Source organism: Typha angustifolia, chromosome 15 (assembly GCF_048772165.1).
Source record: "Typha angustifolia cultivar Huaian chromosome 15, ASM4877216v1, whole genome shotgun sequence".
In the NCBI taxonomy this organism is placed as follows: domain Eukaryota; kingdom Viridiplantae; phylum Streptophyta; class Magnoliopsida; order Poales; family Typhaceae; genus Typha; species Typha angustifolia.
In genome coordinates, this window is record NC_133253.1 from 15,450,171 (window position 1) to 15,477,355 (window position 27,185).

The following is a 27,185-nucleotide window of genomic DNA, read 5'->3' on the forward strand; positions in this document are numbered from 1 at the left end:
GCCGCATAAAGGAAAGCTACTTACTTGATCTACTATTATAACGTCATTTTGATTTATGTGTACTTTTTCATTTCAGACCCTACGACATGTGCTTATTTCAGTTTACACCTTATATTTTCATTATTTATGTGCCCTATGGGCTTCCCCTTAACAAAAGAAAAAAGAAAAGAATAAACTAAAACAAATTCACAATGCAGGTTGTGAAATGAAAAAAATCCACTGAGGGAAGGCGTATTAGACCCCTCTTTAGCCTTTGGAAATCATGGAGCAGTTAAATCTAATATTTGATCCATAGTTATTAGAATTGGACCTCACATTGACTCGATCAGAAGTCAAGATTATTGGGTTATTGGTTCAAGAGGTGGTTTATCCGGTCGAATTATTGATTTTTCTAATATTTAAATGATATATAAATAGATCTAAATAATTTTAAAATAAATAAATATCTATAGAAAAAGTATATTTGTATGTATATCCTTCAAAACAAATATTATTATTTTTTAAGTTAAGTTATTTAATATAAAAAGATAAACATATTTGAAAACAAGAATAAGGACATTTTTGTCTTTCTATATTTAGAGAGTAAATTTCAAGTAGTATTTAGGAGATACACTTGCAAAAAATTTATATTGAGACTCAGATAGATATACAAGTAAATAAGAAACTTTTCAAAGGGTATATATATGTAAAAAAACTAATATAAAATATGTTATAAACTAAATATTTTTAAAAATTTTAAGACTAAAGTATTATTAGAATATAGAATAGGATAACTAATATAAAACCAGCTGAGTTGTATGGTTCATCGATTCAAGTGGTTGTTCAACCACTGGGTGGATGACTATGATATGATCCTAAGGATAGGGAAAAAGAGAGTAATTTGACACATATTCATAATGTACTTAAAATTTAAGTAACTCAGTTTTAAAATAACACTTGAATTCATCTTCTAAACATGAGAGGCTTTTAGAAGCAGCATAACTCTAGTGCATTTTTACTGATGTAACTATAATTTGAATTCATCTTGCGAATTATTCATCAGATGCTGAAAGAATAAGTCTGTGGCTTTCTTTAGTTTCTGCAGTTTGGTGGCGAATTTAGTCCATATCAGCAAGACATCTTTGTAGGTTCAGTAAGGCCTCTTGTTTTATCCAAATTGCTCCTCCAATTTAATGTAATGAGAAATCTCCCATCTAAAATTGAAAATCTCATTGCACATTGAGCAAACTTTAGCAGGCCTTAGTGAAAGATGAACATATAGAAAACCAAGGAGTAGCTAATCTTGTAGCTTGTTTACACAGCAATCATACAAATAACATTAAAAGAATCAAAAATTACATATATCAGAGGCCCTAGGTATCACACTGTTAAAGCCACCACAAGCTTTTCCTTCACCTTGCACCAAAATAGTTGTACTTTGGAAGCTCTTGTGAAGAAAATAGACTGCAGCATTGCATCTCAAAGTAGGACAGAAATCTGATACTTTCCAGATACTACACTCAGCAGTTGTCATTGATCGCAGTTAAATACTTCCATATTGTTGTGGTGAATGGAACAAGACTCCTGTTAGATATTAATCAATAACATAATTTGGGGCCACTGCTAAGATTCTATTCTCAATAGAAGATCGTCTTCCTTCGCCACCATCAGCAGTCGAGCTAGTCCCATCATCAACAACTACCAGATGACCTTCCCTTTGTATCAATCTCTGCATTGACATCATTCTTACATGCTTTAGGGAGATCCTAACCAAGAGTAGTATATAAAACATCTATGAAGTACAAGAATTACTGTCTTCCATCCATATGCTGGTAGGCATTACCTCTATAATGGCTTTGATACATTTGACTTCTTCTCGCACCTCGTCAGTGGAACTATATGCACCTTGGGCATTCTGCTTCTCAACATACCAAACAATTAGCTCCCTTTGCTTCATGCCAGCCAAACCACTTCCTACAAAGTTTGGCAGGGAGTTGTTAGAGAGTTGAAAGAGTTTACTACTTTACCAAGTATCCACTCTTACACAAACTTATAAGTAGCCAAATAAAAGAAAGCATGACATGAGGCACATGAAGTTGATATTACTTTCTAAAAAGTATGGTAGGTAAGATGCCGGAGAAATAAAGGAGTTTACTGAATAAATTTATTTACAATGCATAGGAGATAAGTGAATGTGACAGAAAGCATGATCAGGCCAAATGAAATAGCTATAGTATCAGAACTACTATAACAATACGAGTCTTGCATCATAGAAAAAAATTCATCAGATTAAAATTTGTTCAAGTCCATAGGACATCATCTCTTAACTTGCTTCTGATTAACTTAAACTAGAAAAGGATCCCAAGGACATAAACATTATTGCACTTAAAGGCAGATATTAGCACTTAATGCACTCCGAATAGAGTCCACAAGTCAAGCCAAGAACCACCTCACAACAGTACTAATTTAACTCTAATCAAATCACCACTTGCAACTTGCAAGCATTAATTTATCTGATTCTTGAGGCTTGATCAATGAGTATCAGATGAAGCTCATTGATTCTACTGGCAAATAAACTCGTCAATCTTTCTCCACTTTTTGCAGTCAAATATCTATTAATTAACATTGTTCAACAACAGTATAGATTTGATCAGAAGATTAATCAGATTTGCTCTTCCAGAGACCAACATGAACCTTTGGGAGTATAATTCTTTAAAGCTTTTGCTGGCTCTTACCTTCCAATGAGCCTGAGATCCACTAAAATTTCGAATTGGCATTATTTTGAGTTTATAAAGGTGCACACTTGAAACCCTCTGAAGTTATGATCATCTTTGTCAGGCAGAAATTAGAAAGGAGCCTAACACAGTGAAGAGGCCTCGAAGAACCCGCATCATAGTGTCTACTTTTTTTGTCATATAAAAGATGGCTCAGAAACAACCTCCTCAGAAATGAGGGTAAGCTGCGAACATCTCCCTTATAAAGCCGACACCAGTGGGAGCCTCATGCACTGGGCTGCCCCTTTATTATATAACAATGGCATTCCTGAATGTGAACTCTAGTATATTCTGTGTAATTTAAGTGACTCCGATAGTTAGATGCACAAACTTACATGCATGGGATAGGCAGACGTGCAGTGCAGGCAATCTAGGATACTCTGTTCATCTTTGTCTACATCATTTTGTATTCTAAATTTCTGACAAATACAACTACAGAATTTAATATTTGAACAAGGTCAGCACACTTTCATGAATCTCTTAGAATGCCATACAAAGGGACCTTTCTAGGTAAAATAGCTTATTTCATACAGCAGAATTTTATTTGTAGCATGAAGGCACGTTTTCTAGGTACAATAGTTGACCCCGCACAACAGTGAATGATCTGAATGTCATCTTCATGTTTAGATATTGTTTAGTTCAGTTTCAACTTTCAACTATGGAACCCAAAAATATATGAAGATCCTAATTAGAGTAAAACATGTGAAATGAGACTAAAACTGAGAAATGACATCAAAATTCAAAAAGGACAAGCTAATTGCAATAACAAGTGTGCAGTACCATCTTGCAACACTGCTTCTTCATGTTGGCGCAGCCGCATGACCAGTGCTTGGGTAACTCTCTGGAAATGCTCTTCAGTTATAACCAATTTCTTCTTCTGGTGGTTCTCAGGCCCCTCTTCATTACCTATAATATATTACATAGAAATGATGCATGCACTTTCCTGAATGAGAATGAACAATGAAATCATATTACATTGTGTAAAGGTCTACCTTCACTTTTTGGTGCTGGACCAGCATCTGCATCAGTTGGTATCACAGCATCTTGATCAGAGACTCTGTTTCCATCACCATCTTCATGATCTTGGAAATCAGAAAGGTCAATCTCACTTGATTCAACACTGCATAAGATGATGAAAGAATAAATTCCTGCTCTAGAGAAAGGCACAGTGCCCGCACACATAAGTGAAAGGTTCTTGCCTGATAATAGATGTTTTTAGTAGCCTTACTGCCATGCGAACATGGGCTGGAACCACCTATAAAAATTGGAGTACCAAAAAATGTTAGAATGCATAACATTCATGCTACAAGCCTACAACCTCATATGGTTTCATGTAAATACTGAAGGAAAACTCACGTGAGATCATGAAATATGCATGTAATATTATATCATAAAAAATGCAACTTCACTTACAACTCTCTCCAGATGACTGCGAGCAATGGCTTCAGAAAGCCTGATTAATGCCTCTAGCTGCCTGACCGTCATTCTATAAGCAACTCTAGTACCAGGAGTAGTATCACCCCGACGTAGGGCTACATATGAGTCAACCAACACTTTTCTTGCTTCTGGGCTCAGCTGAAGTAACATTAGCATAACTAAGAGTTCGGTAATCAGAAGATACTTGATCAATTTCGACAGCAACGCAAGCGCTCAGAAAAAAAAAAAACTTACAAACCTGAGGTTTCAGGGACTTGGCATAGGCAATGTAACGTTTCAATTCAGCAGTGGTAAATGCAGGAGCAAGTGCATCTTCATGCTTCTGATGAACTCTCACAATGTGGTGGGCTATATGATAATCAGTGTTCTCATCTGGCTCATCAATCATAATGTACACCAGGTCAAATCTTGAGAGAATAGCAGGAGGGAGGGCCACATTGTACTGATACAAAAGGTAGAAAGTTGATATCATTTATCAAGGCTTAGCTCAATACAGTAAAGAATTTATTGGAATTGGACAGAGCTATATTTGAAACGACCAAATTATAAGATTATCTGCTGCAATTTAGGAAACAAGAAAGCCCTCATTCAAACTAAAGACAAAAGAACCAAACCTTCCAATTAAAGTGACTTACCTTAAGGGGTTTTGATTTGTCGTAGCGTCCTCCAGTAGGATTTGCAGCTGCTAAAATTGAGGTTCTAGCATTCAAAGTAGCTTGTATGCCCGCTTTTGTTATGCTGATAGTCTGCTGTTCCATTGCTTCATGTATGGCAACCTTAATTATAATAAGGCAAGTCAGATCTCCACAGTTCAAGTGGTCAAGGATTCGTAAAGTACATGTAGTAGAGATCTACCTGGTCCCTAATGTCCATCTTATCAAATTCATCAATGCAACATATACCATTATCAGCTAGCATAAGAGCACCTGCCTGTAACATCGCAATGAATTAAAGGGTGGTACAACTTGAGAACATTCTATTTTGTACATTTAGTAATTATATCGAGCAAACAACTAACAATCAAATGATCGCATCATTTTACATATGAACACAACCAACAGTTTCTAGGGATATATTGTATAAACTGGTGTAACATGTCAAATCAAGATGGAAGAAAATCAAACATTATTTCTAGGAAAGCCAATCTAAACCACAAGTTCCTCATTTAGGAGCTAAAATTACCTAAACAACACCTAGCAGATCCATGATACCTTTCAGGTACGGCCAAATATATACCCTTTCTAAACCATATATTTCTTATAGAAAGTCACTTCACTTGAATAGAGCTGCAAAATGCTCTTGATAAATGACTAATCAAGAATGAAGAGATAAATATCCAATGATAAGCACCATTACCTCAATACAAAATTCTCCTGTCTCTGGTTCTTTAGCCACTGTCGCAGTCAAACCAGCAGCAGAGGAAGATTTTCCTGATGTATAAACAGATCGTGGGACAAGACCAGCAGTATATCTGTTCAATGATTATCAGAAATGAAAAAACAATCAATTAGTTCAGAATATTATCAATGACAATAAAGGTAAACAAAAAGCAAACAAGGGAAGAAAAATAATTGTGCTATTCCCATCTGCCATAAGTAGCATCCAGGTCCAAATAGAACAGAATTCCATGGGTGCAACAAAGCTAAAATCAAGTTAGCCAAATCAAACATTTCATCGGTGCCACAAAGGTACAAGCAAGCTGATTCAACCATTAGGACATTACTAGCGCAGCCAATTATATGGACTAATCAAAACACATCATCTGACAGACAACTAAACTTCTAGCCCAACTATTTGGGGTCAGCTATATGGATTCTTCATCATTATTTGTCTATATATAGTGCATCAATTTATGCCAAATCAAGTAGTATGATATATTTTCTTACTAATTCCCTCATGATAATTTCAGTCTTCTCCTCCCTATTAAGGAGCCTTCTATTTTAATGTAGCCACTCCTCAGATCTGCATTATGTGGTCTATATTGGACATGTCCAACATCCAAACGATCTTATTCTATTCTTGTGTAATTTATCTTCTATGGATACTATCCCTAACTTTTGTTGAATATTATTATTCCTCATTCTATCTTTTCTCGTAATGCCACAAATCCAACTTAACATCTTCATTTCAGCTATACTTAACAAAATGTTGTTCTCTCAAACCCAACATTTTTATCCATAAAGAATTGCTGGTCTTATAACCATCCTATAAATCTTTCCTCTGAACTTTATCATCTGATACTCTTTCTATTAGCCATGGATAAGCTGACGGGATGTTATATTGATAGAAAAAGAAAATCATAATGATAATCCAACTGCATTTTGGTGAAGCTTCAAGACATACAAATTAACTCCACTCATCATGATTTTTGATTTTCATTTCAAGGGGAAGAAGAGTCTGAATAAAGAAAAATATACATACTTTAGGAACTGAGACTTTGCACAACTAGGATCTCCAACAATACACATGTTGATGTCACCTCTGAGATTGATGCCTTCATGTGTTAACTTGTGCACACCGCCCAATAGCATAAGAAGGACTGCCCTCTTTATTTCTTGATGGCCAAAAACAGTGGGGCATATGCTGTCGACTAACTTGTTAAAAAAATCTGGGGTGTCCCTCATCGTCATAATCTCATCTTCCTCTTCTTGCTGCCAACAGGAAATATTGCAATTAGCAAGATAAATTAAGCGAGATCAGGTAGCAGAAGAAGATCAAGTCTAATTTTCATGTGTTTTTGAATGATCTAGCAATAAGGGCACCATGCAGAGAATGATATGGAGTAAAAGCTAATCAGAAAGTGAAATTGTCCGTTAACATCATATTTGGATGGAAATTATGGTAGACAGGTTGTTAAATGTCCAAAAGCTAGCATACAAAAAAAAAATTCCAGAAGTACAACAGGAATGTTAGAATTCCTTTTCTCCTGCATTTTAATCACCATTCAACAAATTTCTGGACATACGCCACAAATATCAGAAAGTAAATTAACTGAAAATTGAAATTATTGGAATATTAAAACTTACAGTAAACTCCTGTTTGTCATTGTCATCACCATCAATTTTCCGATCTCTAATGTCACCATCCCTTCTGCCATCTGCCACCTAAGTTTGAAATGGAAAAATGAAAGGAAAGCAATCCACTAAATCATAGGAATTCTAATAAGTTGAATTTCCAAACTTGTAGCTAAAAGAGAATCCAAACCTGCACTGAGTTTGCAATGAAAGCAAGGCGATATGAGAGATCTCTTACTCCCAAAGCCTTCAGACCTCTGACACCTTCCTGGGCACCAGATGCATTGCGGCGTTGAGAAGATTCACGCCGGCACTCTGCTCTCTCACCTGGTGACGTCAAAGCCATCACATCTGGCACAGCAACCACAGTGCCTGTAAAAATCACCCTACAATTTCCCAATAAAAGAGATTAAAGTTACTAAAAAACAACAGGTCATTATTAAAAGAGAAACTTGGAGGCAAGCTGGCATACGTGTCGCCAGCCCTGGCCTTCTCAACAATTTCATGCCGTAGGATGACATCCAAGGAACGAGGAAGAGACCCAGCAGGTATCTCCTTTGATGTCTCCTGCATCCTCACCCTCTGCCAATCTGTGAACTTACTGTCTTGTCGGAGCAGTGCCCATTTATTTCGATTTGAACAGGTCGCATTTGTGCATATAATCGGCTATACAAGATAAAAATTTCCAATCATGATAAGAACAAATTCAGCATCGTAAGTACATAATACATGTTGCAGCAAAAGTAGAATGGTAAAGGAGACCCTGTTACCGACTTCAGTGTATTTGTACTGCTGCTCTACATTCTTTATAACACCTCCACATTCGAGGCACTTGAAGGTCCCCTGCAAGAGCTCCGGCCGGACCTCACTGGTCCGTGTCACAACCCCCATAACTGATGTTAGCTTCCCAATCTCCGACGTCGTGAGATCTCTTAATCTACAAATAACCGATTCCCCACTTTATTACATATGAAAAGAGAACATCTTTCCAGATAAAAGGAGTAAATTTATAAAAGCTAAATTCACCTCTTCAACAATGGGAAGTTGTAGAAGGCAACATTGATGTCTCTGTAAGGACTATCATCCGAGATGATCGGCGCTCTATATTCGCCTGATTTGTGCTCCATTACGAACCTTTTGCACGCGTTTCTCAGATAGGGCTCGAATCTAGCACAATTTCTTCGAATCAAAACCGAATTTTCCAAACCAAAGGGGCCAAGAATAAGATAAACTTACCTCAAATATTCCTCCGAGATGGTCTTCTGGAGGAGGTCATTGAACCGCATCACGTGGGAGAAATCCACAAACATAGTGGTGGATTCCTTGGACCGCATGACCTCGATCTCCGCCTCGTAGAAGGGCTCCACAGCATTGGGATCGACCTTAAATCTTGTAATAAGAGTGGGAAAAGATGAGAATGAACTGAAACCCTAATAATTAGAAGGGAGGATGATCTTTCAGTACCTCTTGAGGAACTCGAGGAAGATGTTCTCTACTCGCACAGCCTTCTCGTCGACGAAGAAGCCCCCAAAAGCATCCATCTCTCTCCTATCTCTCTCTCTCTCTCGATCTGTAGATCTCTTGCGGTGTTGCGGCTGAGAGCTCTAAAGGGGGAACGAAGTTTTGCGCGGGAAGACGCTCATTTGGCGCCAAATGTACCGAGTTGCCATTAATAAGCTGGACCGCCCAAACACGGTGTATCATAGTCGACCATTCATATAATGCCAAGTGTCTACTGTTACATTATTCTTCTTAGTATTATTAACATAAAATATTAAATAATAATTTTATTCACTAACTTTTCTCTAAAATTAGATTACAATAATTTCTAGAAGATATAAATTTGCTCACATAATCTATATTCTGCGACCAGCTGTGCTGCCATCAAGCATGCTTTAGATATGCATGGAACCATTATTACTAATCAAAGAGTTAACCTCAACAAATCTACTTTTTATGTCCTAAATTAAATTGATGACACCGTTAGTAGGGATATATCAAGAACTCCTTTAATATTAATAATAAGATCACACCCTGTAAAATTGGTATCAAAGATTCTACTGACATCCTTGATAGAGTGAATATGAAGCTTATGGGTCGAAGAAAGTCTACTCTTTCTCAAGCGGCAAGGTTAACTCTTATAAATTCAACCATTAATGCTTTGCCTAACTTGTGGATAGTATTGCATGGGATCTAAATATTAGGTTCTTAGAATGGTTAAGTGTAGACTTTATAAATCCTAACATTATAGACCTAACCTCCTCAGGGTTAATTTAATGAGACATATGTTTGATGTATAATTTATGGACGATGAAAAATAAAGGAAAAGTCTTATTTGAGATTTATAATTATATTTGATATTCTTAATGCTAGCTGCAAGCTTCCTGATGGTTTCATTAAAAACATTGGTGCATCTATTTTATTATGACCTTTGGATTTTCTATGTCAAAATCTCTCGAACCTATTTTCATCAACATAAATATAAGCTTGGGGAGTAAGTAAAATCATTTAGGAAATCCAGCTTCCTAGAATCCCTAGGCAGGACTTGTTGGTCTAGGTGCATGACCCACATGAGCATGCTACTGTTAAGTATACCTATAATGTCCTCATGGATAATTTGGAGGTAGATATCTACATCTTTTGTGAGCATTGGTTTAAAATCCCCCTAAGCCTAATTGGGTTATATTGAATTGTGATGGCTCATTCAATCCATTCGACAATATTAGTGGAGGAGGGCAAATTTCAAAAATTTCTCAATGTTAATATTTTATTTGCAAGTAGGGCTGTAAATAAGTCAAGCTAGAGTGAGCTAGACCTAGCTCGGCTTGACTTGATAGGGTTTTTGTTTCAGCTCGAGCTCGAAATGAACTGAATAAGGCTAGCTTAAATCAACTTGCCACAAGCTCAAGATAGCTTGAGCTTGGCTAAGTAACTCAACAAATTGTTTCATATCAGCATAGTTTATAAAGAAGCTAAAGAAATCAAGGCAAGAAGAAACAAATTGAGATTTAAAAAAAAAAAGAAAGAGGAGAGGAGGGAATAAAACGGGGAGCTATAAGTATTGCATTGTACTTCACCCAAGTTTTGGTGGAGGCTTTTGACTTGGTGAAGAACTAACAAAATTGATTAGCGCTAATTTATGCCACACCATCTTCTCTGATAATCTCTACCAAGAAATCAGCATAGCTTGAGTGGCGAAGGCAATTGAAAGAGGAGATTTAGGTGAGGTCTCATGAGGTGGGTTTAGCGTTTTTACTCTTTAGAAATATATATATAGCTACAGTAATGAGCCCTAACTGAGCCAAGCTCGAGTGAGCTGGGCTTGGCTTGGCTCGACTCAACTCAGCTCATTTAGAGCTTGAACGAGCTCGAGCGACTTGCGAGCTGTAGAATTATTTTGACACCCCTACTTACAAAGGGTGCTTTTATCAACTATAAGTCGACTATTTATGAAGCTTGGGCACTTAGAAAGACCTTGGGTCATGCCACTCGACACTGAATAAGTAATCTCTATATAAAAACCAATTCCTAGATACGTGTTGTGTATATTATCACCAAAAGGAGGGGGTTGCACTTAGAATACTAGGAACATCAATGATATCAAACTTATATTAAGTAACTTTTTAGCAAAGTTACTTTAAAATCATATATTTAGGGAAGCTAATTTTGCTTTAATTAAGCTAACTTCAACGTATAAAACATCTGATGTACCAATTTATCTTTACTTTTGTGAAATAACTTTGTAAAATGCCTCTTCTTCTTCTTCTTCTTCTTCTTCTTTTTTATTTTATTTTTATTAATGAATTTTTATTTACTACATTAAAAAAAAAGAAGAAGCTTGCAAGTTACCTTTTCTCGTTTAGTATTTTCTTTTCTTTAAACTCAATATAAAAATGTCTTCTCGTCGTTCGTCCATCACTCTCGACTCCTCTCTCGATCGACAATGGCGGGTCTACACGCCCCTCTCAAGGCGTCCGCCTCCTCCTTCTCCACCTTGGCCGCCAAAATCCTCCTCCTCCTCACCATCCTCCCTCTCGCCCTCGCCGCCTTCGCTTTCGTCCTCCAATGGCGCGGCGGCCTCAACGATCCGGCCTCGAGCTGGCCCACCGACACCCAGAAGTTCCCGGGAATGGATAACAGCCCCATCGGCTCCTCCTCCTTCTTCTCCACCTCATCGTCCTCTTCATCGTCCTCGGATTGCTCGGAGATCCTCGGGAGGAGCTCGTCGCCTTCCTTCCCTTTCTACCGCGGCTGGAGCTTCGAGTTCGATTCAGATCCTCGGCCAAAGGTAGGATTTTTACCAGAAAATTGGTGCCTTTTTTCCTTTAGTTGACGTTTTGCGGTGGGATCTAGGTGTTTTTTGGTGGACTTATTCGGTAGGTGGGAGTAGAAGGGGCAATACAATTTTGGGATCTGGTCTTTGATTAGTAGAAGCTTAATGCAATCTTCCTAAAAGAAACGCTGAAACCAGCTATTTATTTGTCGGTACTATCATGTTTTGATGGCTTATCAATGCAATTGATCTTTCCTTTGCACCATGATAGTGTATTAAATCTTAAACCTTCCAGTTTAATAATTTCTTTAGTCTATAATTAGTTCTTAGAATTTGAAGGTTCAGCTACTTTTCTTGGATTTTTCCAACAGTTAAGCATTAAGATAGAATTCATAAAGTCCGATTGCAACATTATTTAGAAAGTGTTTTAGTAGGATGGCTCTGATGTCCTCTTTTTGGCAATGCAGATATGTGTCACAACAAGCACTTCGGCTGGTCTGGAGCAAATTCTGCCATGGTTATTTTACCATAAGGTCATTGGTGTTTCAAACTTTTTTCTGTTCGTTGAAGGAGAGGCTGCAAAACCTACTGTGTCTTCTGTTCTTGAATCTATTCGTGTAAGGAAAAATTTTCCGTCACTTTGTTATGCTATTTTGCAAAGAAGATTTTTAAGCACAGTATTTCGATTGTAAGTGAAATATTGTTGCTGTATATTTTCTGACAGGGCGTGAAAGTTATCTTCAGAACTAGTGATCTTGAGGAGAGGCAGGCCAAAAGGTTTGATTTACTATCAAAATGACAAGATCAAATCTCTTGAGAAATTTTTTCATGAGTGCTGAAGAGTTTTTTCTCATGTCATAAAGACAAAAACTTGGCCAAATACTGTGCTTTAAGTTTAGGGATGCTCATGTTGCTGATTCAAAATTATCTGAAGTTCTAAACTGATCATTTACAAATCAATTTCTTATAATCTGTTTATTTATATGTAGTTACATAGTCTAGTTCTCATGCCTAGTACTTTATATTAATTAGTATGATTTCATGTTTGTGGTGTTACATGATGCATTGATTGAATCTTAAGTTTATTGGATCAAAATAAATAGGAACTTGCCACTTTTATGACCAATTACACTAAACATTTCATTTCCAAATTTATGGTTTCATATTTTTATTATTCATGACTTAATACTTTAATAGTTGTTATACTAATTTCGTGCATTAGCTTAATCTTTGACAAGATCTTTATCCTCCTTGATATCTAGAAATATTTTTATTTATCTCATAACCTTTTGTATCTGTCAAAGATTTAAAATGTACTTAACATGGACCACCTGTGTGCTCGCCTATTCTTCCTGCGTATTTCACATGCAGTGTCAGTGCGTCGCACATATACTTACAATGGCTGACTCTTGCAACATTGGTTGTAAAAAAGTTCTGGTTATCTTTGAGCCAAAGCAAACTGCCCAAGGTTATATAACTGCATATATTTTCAATTCATGTATCTACACCGGATCATTTGCTTCTTTGCGTAAACATTTCAGAAGCATCTCATGTTTTAGATTGATATATCAATCCATTTTACAAGAAGATAGAGACTTGTACATCACTTTTCTTATGCTTGAAGCAACTTGCTTAGAGGGATATATGGCATTCTGCTATATTCCATATAAGCTTCTGATTTCTGGTCAGTTCATTTGCTTTCAACAGATGAACTTTCCAGAAGGATCTGCCATCTTAAATAGATACTTAAATCTTTTTATGATAATGAAGAGTTCTTGCCATATCTTCTAAAATCTTACATTGAATACTCTCTATTGTGTTTGTGTTTGGTGGTTCGCAGCCGTATTTGGAATGAGACTTGGCTGTCAGGATTTTTCTACAAGCCATGCAATTATGAACTATTTGTGAAACAGTCACTTAACATGGAGATGGCTATTGTTATGGCACGGGTATGAGCTTTCATTGCTTCTACTAAAAAATAGTTACTTCTCTATATATTGGCTGACATTCTTGGTTGTAAACCTTCTTAAATTTGTATCTTGATCTGCTTCTAAGACATGAACCTGTGCTATTATTTACTATTTCTTAAGGATGCTGGCATGGATTGGATCATTCATCTTGACACGGACGAGTTAATTCATCCTGCCGGTGCCCAAGAGTACTCTCTGAGGCGGTTGCTTTCAGATGTTCCTAGCAATGTTGATATGGTTATCTTTCCAAATTATGTAAGTTTATTTAAACTCCTGTTACATGAGATAATATCATTTTATCTCACTTTTGGATCTGATTTCTTATCTTCTTCAGGAAAGTAGCATTGAGCGAGATGATATTAAAAATCCATTTACCGAGGTAAGAAAGATTTGATGACCTCATCAATTAAATCTGTCCAATACTATAGTCACTTTTGCATTATGTTCTGACATGTTATCTGCAAAAGAATGGGAAGTTCCAGATAGAAATATTTATATTTGTAGTACCATGAAGTTTCTTTTTTCCATTTTTATATTGTTCATTTTTTTTATTCCTGCAATCTGCTACTTCAGTTTTAGTCTCTTAATCAGCTAGTATTCAATTCCCCTCTATCTTTTTTGCATAAGATTTGTTACTAGAGAATTGATTAGCCATCATCTTCCACCCCCATATCTGGCCTGGAGCTTTAGAGTGTTGAAATTTTTGTGAGGATTTCGTTCTTTTTCAATGTTTTGGTTTACCAAATAAAACCACATGAATGTTGGATGTTGGAAGTTGGAATCTGGCGACATCTTTTGAAAATCTTCAGAATTTCTTGACCGCTATTATGCAATCCAAATTCAATTATTTGAGATGATGTGAAAGGAAAAGCACAACATTGTTGAAGAATCTTAATTTTCAGCTGATTATTTGACTATGATATCATGTTATTTATTGGAATAAAAGGAAGATGTCCATGAAGAGCTTTACATATATCTTTTTAATAAGTCATAGACAACAAAATCTCCTATCATGTTTGAAAGAATTTGGAGAAAAGACCCTCGCGTGAGAGGAGGAAGCAGTTTGCAGATTGTTGTTGACCAACATGTCGTAAGTGTTTCTGATTTGCATAGCACCAAAGCGGAAGAAGTCCGCAGGTCATCAGTGGCCAGCAAGTTGCCAATGTATATTTCTTGCAGAGCAGCATCAAACCTAAATTTTAGATTTGCTAATCATCAATGGCATTGTGTTGTGTAACTATGTGCCTTAAGTCCATCAGGGTGATATTCTTGACTCTTTCTGCAAAGCGTCAAACATCATGTAGCATATAAGCCTTTTCCATCCTGTATGGATCTGGTCCAAAGATGACCAATTCCATCATCTTTTTTTGATCATTAATTCTATTTGTATACAAGCCTGTATAACTCGGCCCGTTGGAAGGTCCTAATAAGCTTAATAAATAATAAGTAGCCTATTTGGACTATTCCTCAATAAGCTGCAGCCTATGAAGTATGAACTACCAAATCTGCCCAAAACTAGCTGGAGCAAGCGGAAAATCATCACCAGTTTTGAATGAAATTAGTTTTTGTTTGAAATCTTATCTTGAACTCAACTAATTTCCAGCATCTTCGATAGCTTTGCCACTGGTTGATCAGCACTATATTTTCGACTATTAATTGCTATGGTATGTTAATTTGTGTGCATCCATGTTTTTCTATATTTAAATTTTGTCTTCAGTTATGCAACCAATGAAAATGGAGACTATGCTATTTATTTTTCTGATATGCGAGATTTATTAATGCCTACAGGTGTCTATGTTTAAGAAGAATTATGACCATCTCCCAAAGGACACATATTTTGGCTTATACAAGGAAGCAACACGTGATAATCCAAATTACTTTCTTACTTATGGAAATGGGAAATCAGCTGCAAGAATTCAAGAATATCTTCGTCCTAATGGTGCACATAGATGGCACAATTATATGAAGACCCCAAAGTAACAATATTCACTTTAAGCTTTATTTGTCACTAAATTATAGGATTTGACCTTGATAGATTTAGCTTTCTCAAGTCACACATAACTTTTGAGTATGTTTGAGCTTTATAATGTTAACCATTCAAGAATATTTGGTTCTATGAGACTGAGTGCATTCTGAAGGTTCAATGTTTATTTCTGTTATTTTTAGTGAAATCAAACTGGAGGAGGCTGCAATTTTACATTATACATACACCAAGTTCTCGGATTTAACTTCAAGACGTGATCGATGTGGGTGTAAACCAACAAAAGAAGATGTCAAGAGATGCTTTATGTTGGAATTTGACAGATCTGTAAGTGTTCTTGCACAATCATTTTTTGTGACTTTGGATAGTTTTCCTTAATTTCTTAATACTAGGTTTTGCAGTGTTCCTTTTTTCTTTTTGATGAATAGGTTTTGCAGTTATCTTTATGCAAGTAAATTGTATTTTGGAGTCAAGAAATTATATTTCATCTGAAGTTCAATTTGAAGTGTGACTACTTATAATTCTATGTTGATATTTATACAAGTTTTGTAGGGAAAAAAAAATTCCATTTCACTGTATTGGTGAGATAAATATATGTTACAGAATGCTTTACTGTCTAGCTTCTCTCACTAATAATTCAGTCTATCAACCTATCTTCAATATTAAGCAAGACAAAAAGTATGAAGTTGCACTCAAAACCCGAAGGCTGCACCCTTCTTGTTGAGCTTAAGAGTTCTATCAGTTTCCAAAACTAAATGTTCGGTAATATCTTTAGTTTTGACTAAAACTACAGATTTCCTTTGTGGCTCTGGTTTATGTAATTTTGCTTGTGTGAAAATCATTAAAATATTCAAGAAAGCTTTACCTTAAGATTGTTGTTTTTTTTTAATTATGTTAGATTTTGGATAGCGTGGCACTTTCTAATCAGTAGTGTTTGAATCTGCAGTAGTGACAGAAGAAAGATCTTCTGATGAGAAATTCTTTCTAAATTCCCACATGAAAGGTGCAGCAGTCATAAGTTTATGTTGTGAGACATTCTAATTACATAATTGGTGATTTTGTTCTTTACGATCAATTTCATAATTAACATTTTCAGATATTAAGATGAATTAGTGAGTGGTAGATATTTTCTTGTGCCAACATATGCTCCAAGTATTACTCCATTCTCATACCACATTATTTGATCAATTTCTTGCTCAATCTTTTGTTTGTACTCCTTTAGCAGATCCAAGGTAAAGGCATTGTTTAAATTAAAAAAGAAGAAGAAGAAGTGAAAGTCATTACAAGATCACAAAAGATGTATTCATTAAATTTCATCACATATGCTGCACTTTGACTTTATTACAATTGCAATCACGTGACAAGAAATAATTTATACTGGGGAGCTTCAATATTCATGAATTGCTTGTGAAAGAAGTCGATGAATTTGCTACATTAATAAATCTCGTCAAATTCCAACAGCGGACAGGGAAAAACATGATTTTCTTTTCCTTCTTATTCTCAGAAGATTTTGTGTCCGTTATCCATGGTAATACCTAACAACTTGCACAATTTATTGATAGGCTTTCATCATTGCATCGACTGCAACGGAGGAAGAAATGCGAAACTGGTAATTTCCTGAACAGTCAATAGCGTTATGCTTCAGTTATGTTGAATGTTCTTGGAAGGGTTGCTCAATCATTTCATGTTCTCTGGATCTACACATCCTAGTCGATTCATTTTGAAGTGGAATTTTGATAACTTATTGAATTGTCATAAGATTAGCTCCATTTCCAAGGTATTTCCTATTTGACATAGATATCTTTACCACTGTACCTCGTCTTTATTTGATGATATGTGTTTAGTGATGTGCAAATGTTCAAAGCTATGGTACTGTTATAAACTAGAAGGTGATTATATTAGGTTTTCTTCTGCAGTAAGACTTGAAACTTAGTTGAACTACCTAAATTGCTTCCGGAGAATTGCTTGATTGGTCCTATTGCAAAAAGTAAAATAAATGTTTCCTTTTCAGGTTCCGTGACCGTGTTGTTTGGACTGACAAACAGCTAAACTTGAAGCTTATGAGGAAGGGGATCTTAACCCGTATATACGCACCCATGGTAACTACTCTTATAATTGGTAGTGTTATTACTCAATTGCTGCTTGCTTCTGACTAATTGTTAACTGCGTACTTTAATTTCAGGCCATTATACGAGGTCTTAAGGAGTCTGGTGTTTTTAGCTCTGCAGTTACTTCTGCAAAGTCACTCTCTAAAGAGAAATTTTTATCTTCGATGGAAAACCTTCAGAACAGAACTTCTATCGTTCCTAATTCGAGGCCTCATGGAATCCAAGCACATAACACTAGTACTTTGAGAAAAGGAGGTAGTGGCGAATCTCAAGCCACTGCAAGAAAGGTCTTGGAAATGGCCAGCATACACGAGGATGCTGTTCCACCTATGTCTCCCCCAGGTTTATTTGATGATCTCCTCATGAGGACGTAGCAAATGTACTCTCTTCTGCAGCTTCAGGCTATTTTGGTGGAGTCTCTGGTTTAGTTCTAATTCACAAAGTTCTCCAGGTGTGGATTTTCATGTTGTAAATGCTTGATCGTAATTTTGATGCTGTACCGAGAGGCGTGTTATCCGTGAAGATTTTACCCGCAATGTCGATTACATGCACGTCAAAATTGTATTCAATTCTTTTCTAACGTACGTATTTGTATAGAATCTGTATCAGGGGTATTACCTCCCCATGATAAACTTGATTGTCTTACAGAAAAAAGAAGAAGAAACCTTTGTACTTTCACCCTACAATCACCTTGTAGCATTGTGAATGTCAATCACAAAGAGAGATTTCTCTGATTATTATGAAATTTATTTCTTGTAGGATGTTAATATCTGATTGTTATATCTATCCATTCATATTATCGAACATCTGTGCTGAAATTTTCACAGGTTAAGACCCTACAATGTAATCCTTAGATTACATATTTTGAGTTCTCTTTTCTTCCCCCACCTTCTAACATAAACTGTCGGAATCCAAGTCAGTCACTTATCCAGAAGTGCATATTGGAAGTGCTTCCTCTCCCACCTTGACTTCTACGCCCCAATCTCAGAAGTTTTCGTCTGTAGAGGATTTCGTATAAACCAAAAAGAAGATAGACAGTGCCCAAACAGAAGAAAACTTCTGAGATTGTCCTAGCTTGGCCGGCTAATCAATAGCTTGATTGTTAGTCCTGTGCAGTAAGAGGAGAAAAAAAAAGAGGAAATACAATTTTAGATATCAATGTAGACGTGTTTGCATTTCCAAGAGGTCACAATCTTGCGATCAATGATGTTGTTAAGGACTTCAGAATCAAGCTCACTCTAGTGAGAGGTCTTCAAAAACAAATCGATATATATAGGGCCATCTTAATGACCTTTATCAAAACATGGAAGTTAGGTTTTCGAGGGATGAGGTTTGGCACGAATTGACCAAGGCTAGGGATGAAAACGGGTCAGATTTAATCTGACCCGACTCGCTAACCGACCCGATCTGAATTAGATTTAGGTAAAAGACCTTATTTGACCCGAATACGAATATGGATACGGATAGAACTAAATAATAAACCAAACCCCAAATAACCCAACCCGTTAGCTCACATACCTCACATTCACCTTTTCTTTTCCCATTCATCTCTCTCGATCCAACTACTCTAGTCTCACATAGCTCACATCTCTCGATCTGAATATAGATTAAGTATTATCCAATCCATATCCAATCTACTTTCAACCCTAACCGAGGCCCTTATGTCAGAACCTTAATCATATACTCCTCGAAGTAGTCAAAGGCAGAATAAATAGAAACCTTCATTAAAATAAATAAAAATAAATCATCAAGTGTTTCACAATTGATGTATTAATCTATCTTGCCATCTTGTAGGTCAAGGTAAATTATCTTATCCCACTCAACTTTATTTTTTTTTTTTTTGTGTCGCTTAGCTCGTGTGAACTTATAAATAAATAACAGTGTATTCTATTAAAGAAAGTTTAGAGGGTTTAATGATATAGCCAGAAATCATATGTTTAAGGCCTAAAGCCTAAACACTTATAGTTTACATTCTTTTTCCTACTCAGTAAATGGTGCCTTTTTCTTTCTTTTCTTTTTGTTAAAACATCAATTAATATTCTTCACATAGATTAATAAACAATCAAGTCATAATGTGGAGTGCATCAAATCTCATTCCAAACACAACAAGATCCAAACACAATCTACCAAACATCCAAGTAAACAAGAACAGCCCCCCAAAACTTCTATCAAAACATGATATACCAGCACAAAATATATTGCCTTCTTCTTTCAAACATAAACTGTCGGAATCCAAGTCCAGATGTACACTTGGAGGTATGACAAGTACATCTTGTTGTATGAGAAGAAACTTCAAATGGTTGTGGATTATTGTGGTCTGTTTCTATCTAACTTAATTATGGTTGAGATGATGATTTCTTTTATCCCCATTTGTGGAAGTGGAAGCTTCCCCTGGGTTGCCCCCAAAGAGACGGTCAATCCCCAAGTCAAAAGTCAAAGTCACCCAACTTATACTCCATCGTCTTCTTTCTTTCTTTCTTTTAGTGGGGTTTGGAAGAATTTGGAAATGGACAAGGGTGTTGAGAGAATCTAAGAAGATACGTTTGTAGGACATTTCCCCCCCCACAAACTTCTCCAGAGTCCTATCTAGTTCGGGCCAATGACATTAATATTGGGTTGATATTTAGTATATTTTGTTTTAATATGCGTATGATTCAAGTCAGTTATGATTTGTGTCTTGACTCTTGATAGAAGATGACTAATTTCTTTATTTAATCTATATCTACTTGAAATTATATTTTACTTACTCCCTTTTTCTTAGGTCTAAATTTAATACACTTTTGTATAGGGGCGAAAACGGATTGAATAGTGCTTAATCGGGATCCTCATTTTTAGTCCGGATAAGGATTCAGATACGGATATTGAACGGATAGTAAAATTTAATGACATATCCTAACTAAACGGATACGGATAATTTTCAGATAGAGGATCGGATCTTAAACGGATATTGATTGAATTTAAAAATTTAATAACATATCCTAACTAAACGGATACGGATAATTTTCAGATAGAGGATCGGATCTTAAACAGATATTGATTGAATTTAAAAGAATTATAATATTTTATTTAGATATAAATAACACAAAAATATTAAGGGTTTTACAACAAATAAATTTTTTGTATGTCATGTAAAATTAGATAAATTAATCTCTATAAATAATATATAATATATTATTAGTAATAATATTAATATTTACTATTTAAATAAGCAAACTAAAAACTGCAAATCATTCAAAAAATATGTGGGTAAACGGATATCCAATATCCATATCCGAATCTGAAAATTATATCCGGCTCGTATCCTAATTTTTTTCAAAAATTCTATCCATATCCGAATCAGATAGAAATTTTTTATCGGATTTGAATCAGGTCGGATAGTGGGTCGGATCGGAGTTAATCCTACCTGTTTTCACCCCTACTTCTGTAGTTTTATTTGTGTGAATTTATCTCATTAAATTAGACTAAAATATAATGCATTTAATCAAATTATAGGTCAAATTTAAAAATTATGATAAGAGATAAAATTATAAAAAAAATGAATAAGCTTTTTGATGTATCTCGAAAAGTAAATTTCATATAATAAAAATATGATAAATATATTAAAAAAATTCTAATTTTTTAAAAGTAATTTCAAATTATTAAATATATAATGAAAATAATATAATTTTAATTTTAATTTAACTATTCGGTATGAAATGAATTCAGATGTGATTTCCCACTAGTTTCTACTCGCATATAAAACACCAATAACTCTGTTCAGACTCCTAAAACACTCCAATGGCAACTCCATGGCTTCTCTTCCTCTTCCTCCTCCCCCTCCTCACTTCCCTCTCTCCTTCTTCCTCTAAGCCGACCAAGATTACCTACAGCGATCACTGCCACTCCGTCGTCCCCGAGTCGACTCCCACTGCCCTGCTCACCCGCTCCCACTCCTCCTCTTACTCCTTCGACATCTACCAGGGCTACTTCTCCGGCGACGGCGGCAGCCTCTTCTTTCACAACTCCACCCTCTCCTCCCCCGGATCCTTCCACTTCTCGGTCCGCTATCTCCACCAGACCCGGGACGCCGACACCTTCCAGCTCGCCGGAACTCTCGTCCTCACCGGCGACCGTGCCTCCTCCCTCGGCCGCAACTCCTCTGCCGTGCTCCGCCACGCCCTACGGTCCGTAAACTCTACTAGAGGAGGTCGACACCAACGAGCCACCTTTGAGCTCTCAGGCTTCTGGTCTCAATCCAGCAGCAAGCTCTGCATGGTTGGCCATGGCTTCCTCCGTCCCACCTTTCTCGATCTCACCGTCGTTATGAAGCTCCACTACCCGAAGACATCGAAAATCTCGACCAGCGTTGTCAGAGGGACGGTCGAGAGCTTGGACGACGTGGGCTCAGCGAGACACTTCGATTCAATCCCGCTCCTCGCCTATGCCCAGAAGGAGTACGAGTACACCATGATCTCCGTCGCAGAGGAGTCCTGCGCTCCTCTCAAACTTGATCAAGAGTCACTAGGCCTCGAGCCCACTTCCCTCTGTTCCGATCTGGAGTACTACTTTGGCTACGGGTCTTATTTTCTCATCAACCCAACTCCTTTCTCAGGCTTCATCTCCATGTCCTTGAACTCAATCCACTGCTCAGACAAAGGAAGAGTTCGTCTCTTCATCTCGCTGTCGAAGAACAGGACTTACGTCTACGACAAACCATTCTTGCCACAGGAATCCATGGTCGCTGAAGGATTCTGGGATCACAAGAGGAATCACCTCTGCCTCGTGGCATGCCACGTACATGGAGGTTCAGGCTCCTCTCTTGGCGATTGCTCTGTTGGTCTTAGCTTCTGGTTCCCTGCCTTCTTCTCGATCAAGAGCCGGCACGCCATCGTCGGCCGGATGTGGAGCAACAAGAAGGACACGAAAGATCACAACTACTTCAAGATGGTCTCTCTGATCGATATCAGAGAATCCACGCTCTACCCAATTCCTGGCGTTACGTACAAGTACACTGAACTGGACTCTGTGAGAAAGCACTGCAACGTCGCCATGGGTGGTGCCGCTGCTACTAGTGTGGGGAAGAAGAGATACCCAGATGGGTCATCCATGGATATGAGATTCGACATCTCTGTTAGAGATTCTAACCATCCACCTGGTTGGGGTTATTTGACTCAACTCTCTCTAAACGAGATATACAATGGCAATCAACATCCGCTGCTATCTATACGAGAAGCTGCGCCTCAAATACAAGCCCCTCCCCTTGATACAGATCACAGCATCTGGAACGTGAGCTATGCTTTAAAATATACATTATGGCATATTTCTAACACCACTACATCAGTTGAGATCTCGGCGGAAGGCGTTTACGACGCGAGAACCGGAAATGCCTGCTTGGTAGGATGCAGAACTCTGAGTACTAATTCCAACGACTGCGAAATCCTCATCAAATTCAACATCCCTCCTTTAAATCCAGACAAGGATGAGAACCTCTACGGCACTGTCACTAGCACGAGACGAAGATCAGACCCTCTCTACTTTGATCCTTTGTCGATCTCTTCTTACGTCATGTACGCATCTGTGGCAGAGACAATAGCCGAGAGAACGGGCGTCGAAATCGCCATGGTTTCGGTCTCTCTCACCCTCCTCTGCCTCTTTACTTGGTTGCAGCTCCGCTATGTCAAGAAGCATCCCCATGTTCTTCCTTCGATATCGATCGCCATGCTCGTAATTCTCACTCTGGGCCACATGATCCCTCTAGTGCTCAATTTGGAGGCCTTGTTCTTCGTCACCCGAGACAAGCTATCCAACATCCTGCTATCGAATAGTAGGTGGCTTAAATCGAATGAGGCCATAGTGAGGCTAGTAACCATGATAGCTTTCCTGCTCCAATTCAGACTGCTCCAACTTGCATGGTCTTCGTCTTCGAGATCAAATCCGGACATCAAAGATGCCACCATGTGGGTGGCTCAAAAGAGAGCTCTCAAAAGTAGCTTGCCTTTGTACATTGCAGGAGGACTAATCGCTTGGTTTGCTCACCTAAAACTCTACGATGACCAGCACTCCATTTGGGAGGATCTGATCTCCTATGCAGGACTAGTTCTCGACTCCTTCCTTCTCCCTCAGATCATATGCAACTTGTTTGGATCCTCCAAAGATGTAGTTCTAACTCCTGTCTTCTATTTTGGCACTACAATTCTTAGAGCCATGCCTCACGTCTATGATGCTTACAGAGCTGGGCATTTCATGGGTGATCACTGGGATTCTTCCTATGTCTATGCGAGTCCAGTTTATGATCTATACTCTGGTGCATGGGATATCGTAGTTCCTTGTGGAGGAGTGATCTTTGCAGTGGTGATCTACTTGCAGCAAAGATTTGGTGGGCGTTGCATGCTTCCCATGAGATGGAGAAGCCTTGAAGGGGAGTATGAGCTTGCTCCTTTAGGTAGCTAGTATCTAGATTTGGTGTCAGTGCAACAATAAGATGTTCATGGATTTATCTTAAATTATGACGTATCATTGTAATGAGAGTAATATACTTCTCCTGACTGGATCTCTTCTTCCATTTTAAACCAGTAATATAAGTTGAAAACTATGTTCTTAAAACAGAAAATGGAATATGTCTAAAATGCAGATGCAAACAATATTAAACAACAAAAGGAAGGGTGTTTAAATACAACAATTTCCCTTCTTAAGAAATTAAAATAATTTTGGGTTTTTTTTGTTGGTTTTTGTTGAATTAAAGACTTTTATCCAATTTACTAGAACTCCTTCCTTTCTATTTGATTCCCATTTTTCCCATTCTAATGTCTTCATAGAATTACTTTTTATTTAAACCCACCATTAGAAGTCAAAGCTTCTTCCCATCTGCTACTACTACTTGACTCAATTGCATCCTGTCAGGATAAAGATCAGCAGCCCAAAAACCAAGTCATCCAATCCAACCATAATTTATTGTAACGTATCTTTTAATTATTGTCTTCTTTGTGGAATATTTTCTGAAAGAAAACTGATGCATTCTTTACTTGTGGGTCTCAATGCTAGTCTTTGTCGCAATTTGGTCAAATGATAGCAGAAGAGAGAAGCTTCCACTCTAATGGTGGGTTACATGAATCACTAGCACACAAGAGTAGTGGGAGATGATCATGTCCCAATTAAGTTGATGTCGATGAGATTCGAATCTAAAATACTTATATAGAGTCATATAATACGGCCCCGTTTAATCTTATCAATTTAATAAACTCTATTTAAATTTAGGTCGAAAGCTTAATGGTTATAATTCAATTAACAATATAGTTAGAGACTTAGCGAGTAAGAAAATATTAAGTTCACTAAGGTAAAATGATTCAAGCTACCTAGGAATACAATCTTAAATGAGAGCCTTTTATTTTCTTTTTAGAGAAAGCCCGTAGGGAGAATAGAGCAATGGCTTAAGCCTCACATTTGGTCTACAATAGATTATACAAAATTTTAAAACAAAACATCAATCTTGGGGCATAATAGAAAATTAAAATAATAAATAGTTGAAGAAATTTCTAGGAGCGAAGAGCCTCGAGTCAACCTACAGGTTTTGTCAATCCAACAGTCTAAGACATAGCCCTGAGAATTCTTAAGGTAGGAAGATTGAAGATCACCCACATGAAATAGTAAAATAAAGAAAAACGAACAACACCCTACATCTACAATAGGGCAAAATAAAATAATACAATCATAGACTTTAAAAAACACGACATCTAGAACCAAACAATTTTAGAAGATCGTCGTAAACATAGACTTCTGTGAACACAGGCTGCTATTATGAATGGGTCTTGGACCCTCTCCCCATCTAGAGTAACTACATTGACCTAGCATGTCGGTCATTCTAGAAGACAAACGAGCACCAATGGCCCAAATAGGTTAGTGACAATGAATCAATTTTTGTAGCAACCAACCAACGAAGAAGGGAAAGAAAAAGGGGGGATGTGGAAAGGAAGTGGTTGAGCCAATCCTCCGAGAGGGGAAGGAGGTGGAAAGGCGCGTGGCCGGATATGGCAAGGAGAGCGGTGAGGGGCAGCTGCAGCGACCTCAAATTTAATAAGGGTGGGATCTTGAAAAAAAAAGCAGCCGCTAGGAAGGAAACAACAGCAACAACTTGAAGGGTTTTCTTGCATGGTGAGGGGCGGCGATAAAGTGCCGAGAGCGAATACATTTTAAGCTTTTGAGAATAGAGAAAGGAAGAAGAGGAAGAAGAAAAGTGGGAAGAAAAAAAGGAGGGTTCACCCCTCCCCTAGCCCGTCGACTAAGGGAGGGGAGTGAAAGAACCTTGCCAGCGGCAATGGCAAGCGGAGAAATCCCTTCTAGTGGAAAGGAAGACCTGCGCCAAACCCTAGCAAAGCTAGAGCTTGCAAGGGAAAAAAAAAGTAGTCCCTAGCCTTGGAAATGTTACTAAATGAGAGTTCCTGTGCCTATGAATGAACAACTATGGTATTAATAATTTTCAATAGGAAATAAAAAAGGAATGAAATTGGTGTTAACCATATGACTAATAGTTCAACGTCAATTTTCTTATGGGAATCAAACTATAGATCTAATAGTGCATGTGGGCCATTGAATCTAATTAGAAAAAGAGATAACATCATGAACTTAATTAGAATAAAAGTCTACCACGAGATCTGGACCAAATCCACAAAGTTTTCCACTTCCAGTGATGACCAGATGACTTTAAGCCTAAACTTATATAAAATAAGTTTTACACACAATTTGGATGAAGATAATACGAGAGAATAGAAGAAAAGAAAAGGTAAAAAAAAAAATAAAGGAATGAGAATAAAATGACGACGAGACAAAGTTATACACGGCAACAATTTGATTTCAAAAGTTACATGAAATTTGATTTAAAATGAGTTAATAAATTAAAATAAATTTACAGATTATAGAATATAAAATTAAAATTGAACTTGACCTACGCGTGTATGAGTTAAGTTATATAGTACCATTTACCTATAAAATAGATATCATTTTTGGACCCAAAAGTCAATAAGAAGTTTGTCACTTATACACCATACTAACATTTCTCAAATATCTAATATGGTACTAAACTCACTTTTTTTTTTATTTTTTATTACCATGATACTTATTTTAAAGTCAATTTTCATTCACTTTTCTTCGTGAAACTAAATTAATTTCATCATTAAACTATCATTAATAATGTGTGGGCTCTACTTAAATTTAGCGCAAACTTAATAAAAATTTATATCAAATACATAAAATTTCCAACAAAAATATTTGCACTTTTTTTTCTCTCCAAAAGTAAAAAAGGAAGAATATATATATATATATATATATAGAATAGCTTTTCTAGATTTTTACTCAAAATTGCACCTCTAATTTAGGTAGTCAGGTGTTTACCTATGTTATATATATATATATATATAGAGAGAGAGAGAGAGAGAGAGAGAGAGAGAGAGAGAGAATAGCTTTTCTAGATTTTTACTCAAAATTGCACCTCTAATTTAGGTAGTCAGGTGTTTACTTATGTTAACTAGTGACATTCACAAACCATCCAAGATTGGTTATGACGTATTCTTTATGCGAAACTCTTCAACAAGGTACAACACATGAAGTCTGAAATTGAATGAATGGAAGTCTACCGATAACTCGAACTCAGGACTCCTGCTCTGTTACCATATTCAAA

General features: G+C 36.9%; 3 protein-coding genes across 3 annotated transcripts; 2 read left to right on the forward strand and 1 right to left on the reverse strand.

Annotated features, from left to right (window-relative positions):
- Positions 1–1,241: 1,241 nt before the first annotated feature.
- On the reverse strand, positions 1,242–8,896 carry LOC140778333 (DNA replication licensing factor MCM6). The gene is made up of 18 exons (XM_073122995.1): positions 8,669–8,896; positions 8,441–8,593; positions 8,231–8,371; positions 7,979–8,141; positions 7,677–7,870; positions 7,395–7,590; positions 7,217–7,294; positions 6,612–6,841; positions 5,547–5,661; positions 5,046–5,120; positions 4,826–4,966; positions 4,429–4,632; positions 4,167–4,328; positions 3,953–4,008; positions 3,746–3,873; positions 3,534–3,659; positions 1,823–1,953; positions 1,242–1,708 (listed from the first exon to the last, which is right to left on the reverse strand). The coding sequence occupies exons 1-18, from the start codon at positions 8,743–8,745 to the stop codon at positions 1,574–1,576; spliced, it is 2,505 nt and encodes an 834-aa protein (XP_072979096.1). The 5' UTR covers positions 8,746–8,896; the 3' UTR covers positions 1,242–1,573.
- A 2,212-nt stretch (positions 8,897–11,108) lies between these two features.
- LOC140778334 (glycosyltransferase-like At2g41451) lies at positions 11,109–18,281 on the forward strand. Its single transcript, XM_073122996.1, has 11 exons — positions 11,109–11,492; positions 11,945–12,094; positions 12,202–12,254; positions 13,318–13,426; positions 13,568–13,702; positions 13,782–13,826; positions 15,236–15,423; positions 15,614–15,755; positions 16,991–17,037; positions 17,440–17,527; positions 17,611–18,281. Exons 1-11 carry the CDS (start codon positions 11,148–11,150, stop codon positions 17,908–17,910), a joined length of 1,602 nt encoding a protein of 533 aa, XP_072979097.1. The 5' UTR covers positions 11,109–11,147; the 3' UTR covers positions 17,911–18,281.
- A 3,027-nt stretch (positions 18,282–21,308) lies between these two features.
- LOC140779748 (uncharacterized) lies at positions 21,309–24,117 on the forward strand. The gene has a single exon (XM_073124988.1). It carries the CDS (start codon positions 21,314–21,316, stop codon positions 23,963–23,965), a length of 2,652 nt encoding a protein of 883 aa, XP_072981089.1. The 5' UTR covers positions 21,309–21,313; the 3' UTR covers positions 23,966–24,117.
- The last annotated feature ends 3,068 nt before the right edge of the window (positions 24,118–27,185 follow it).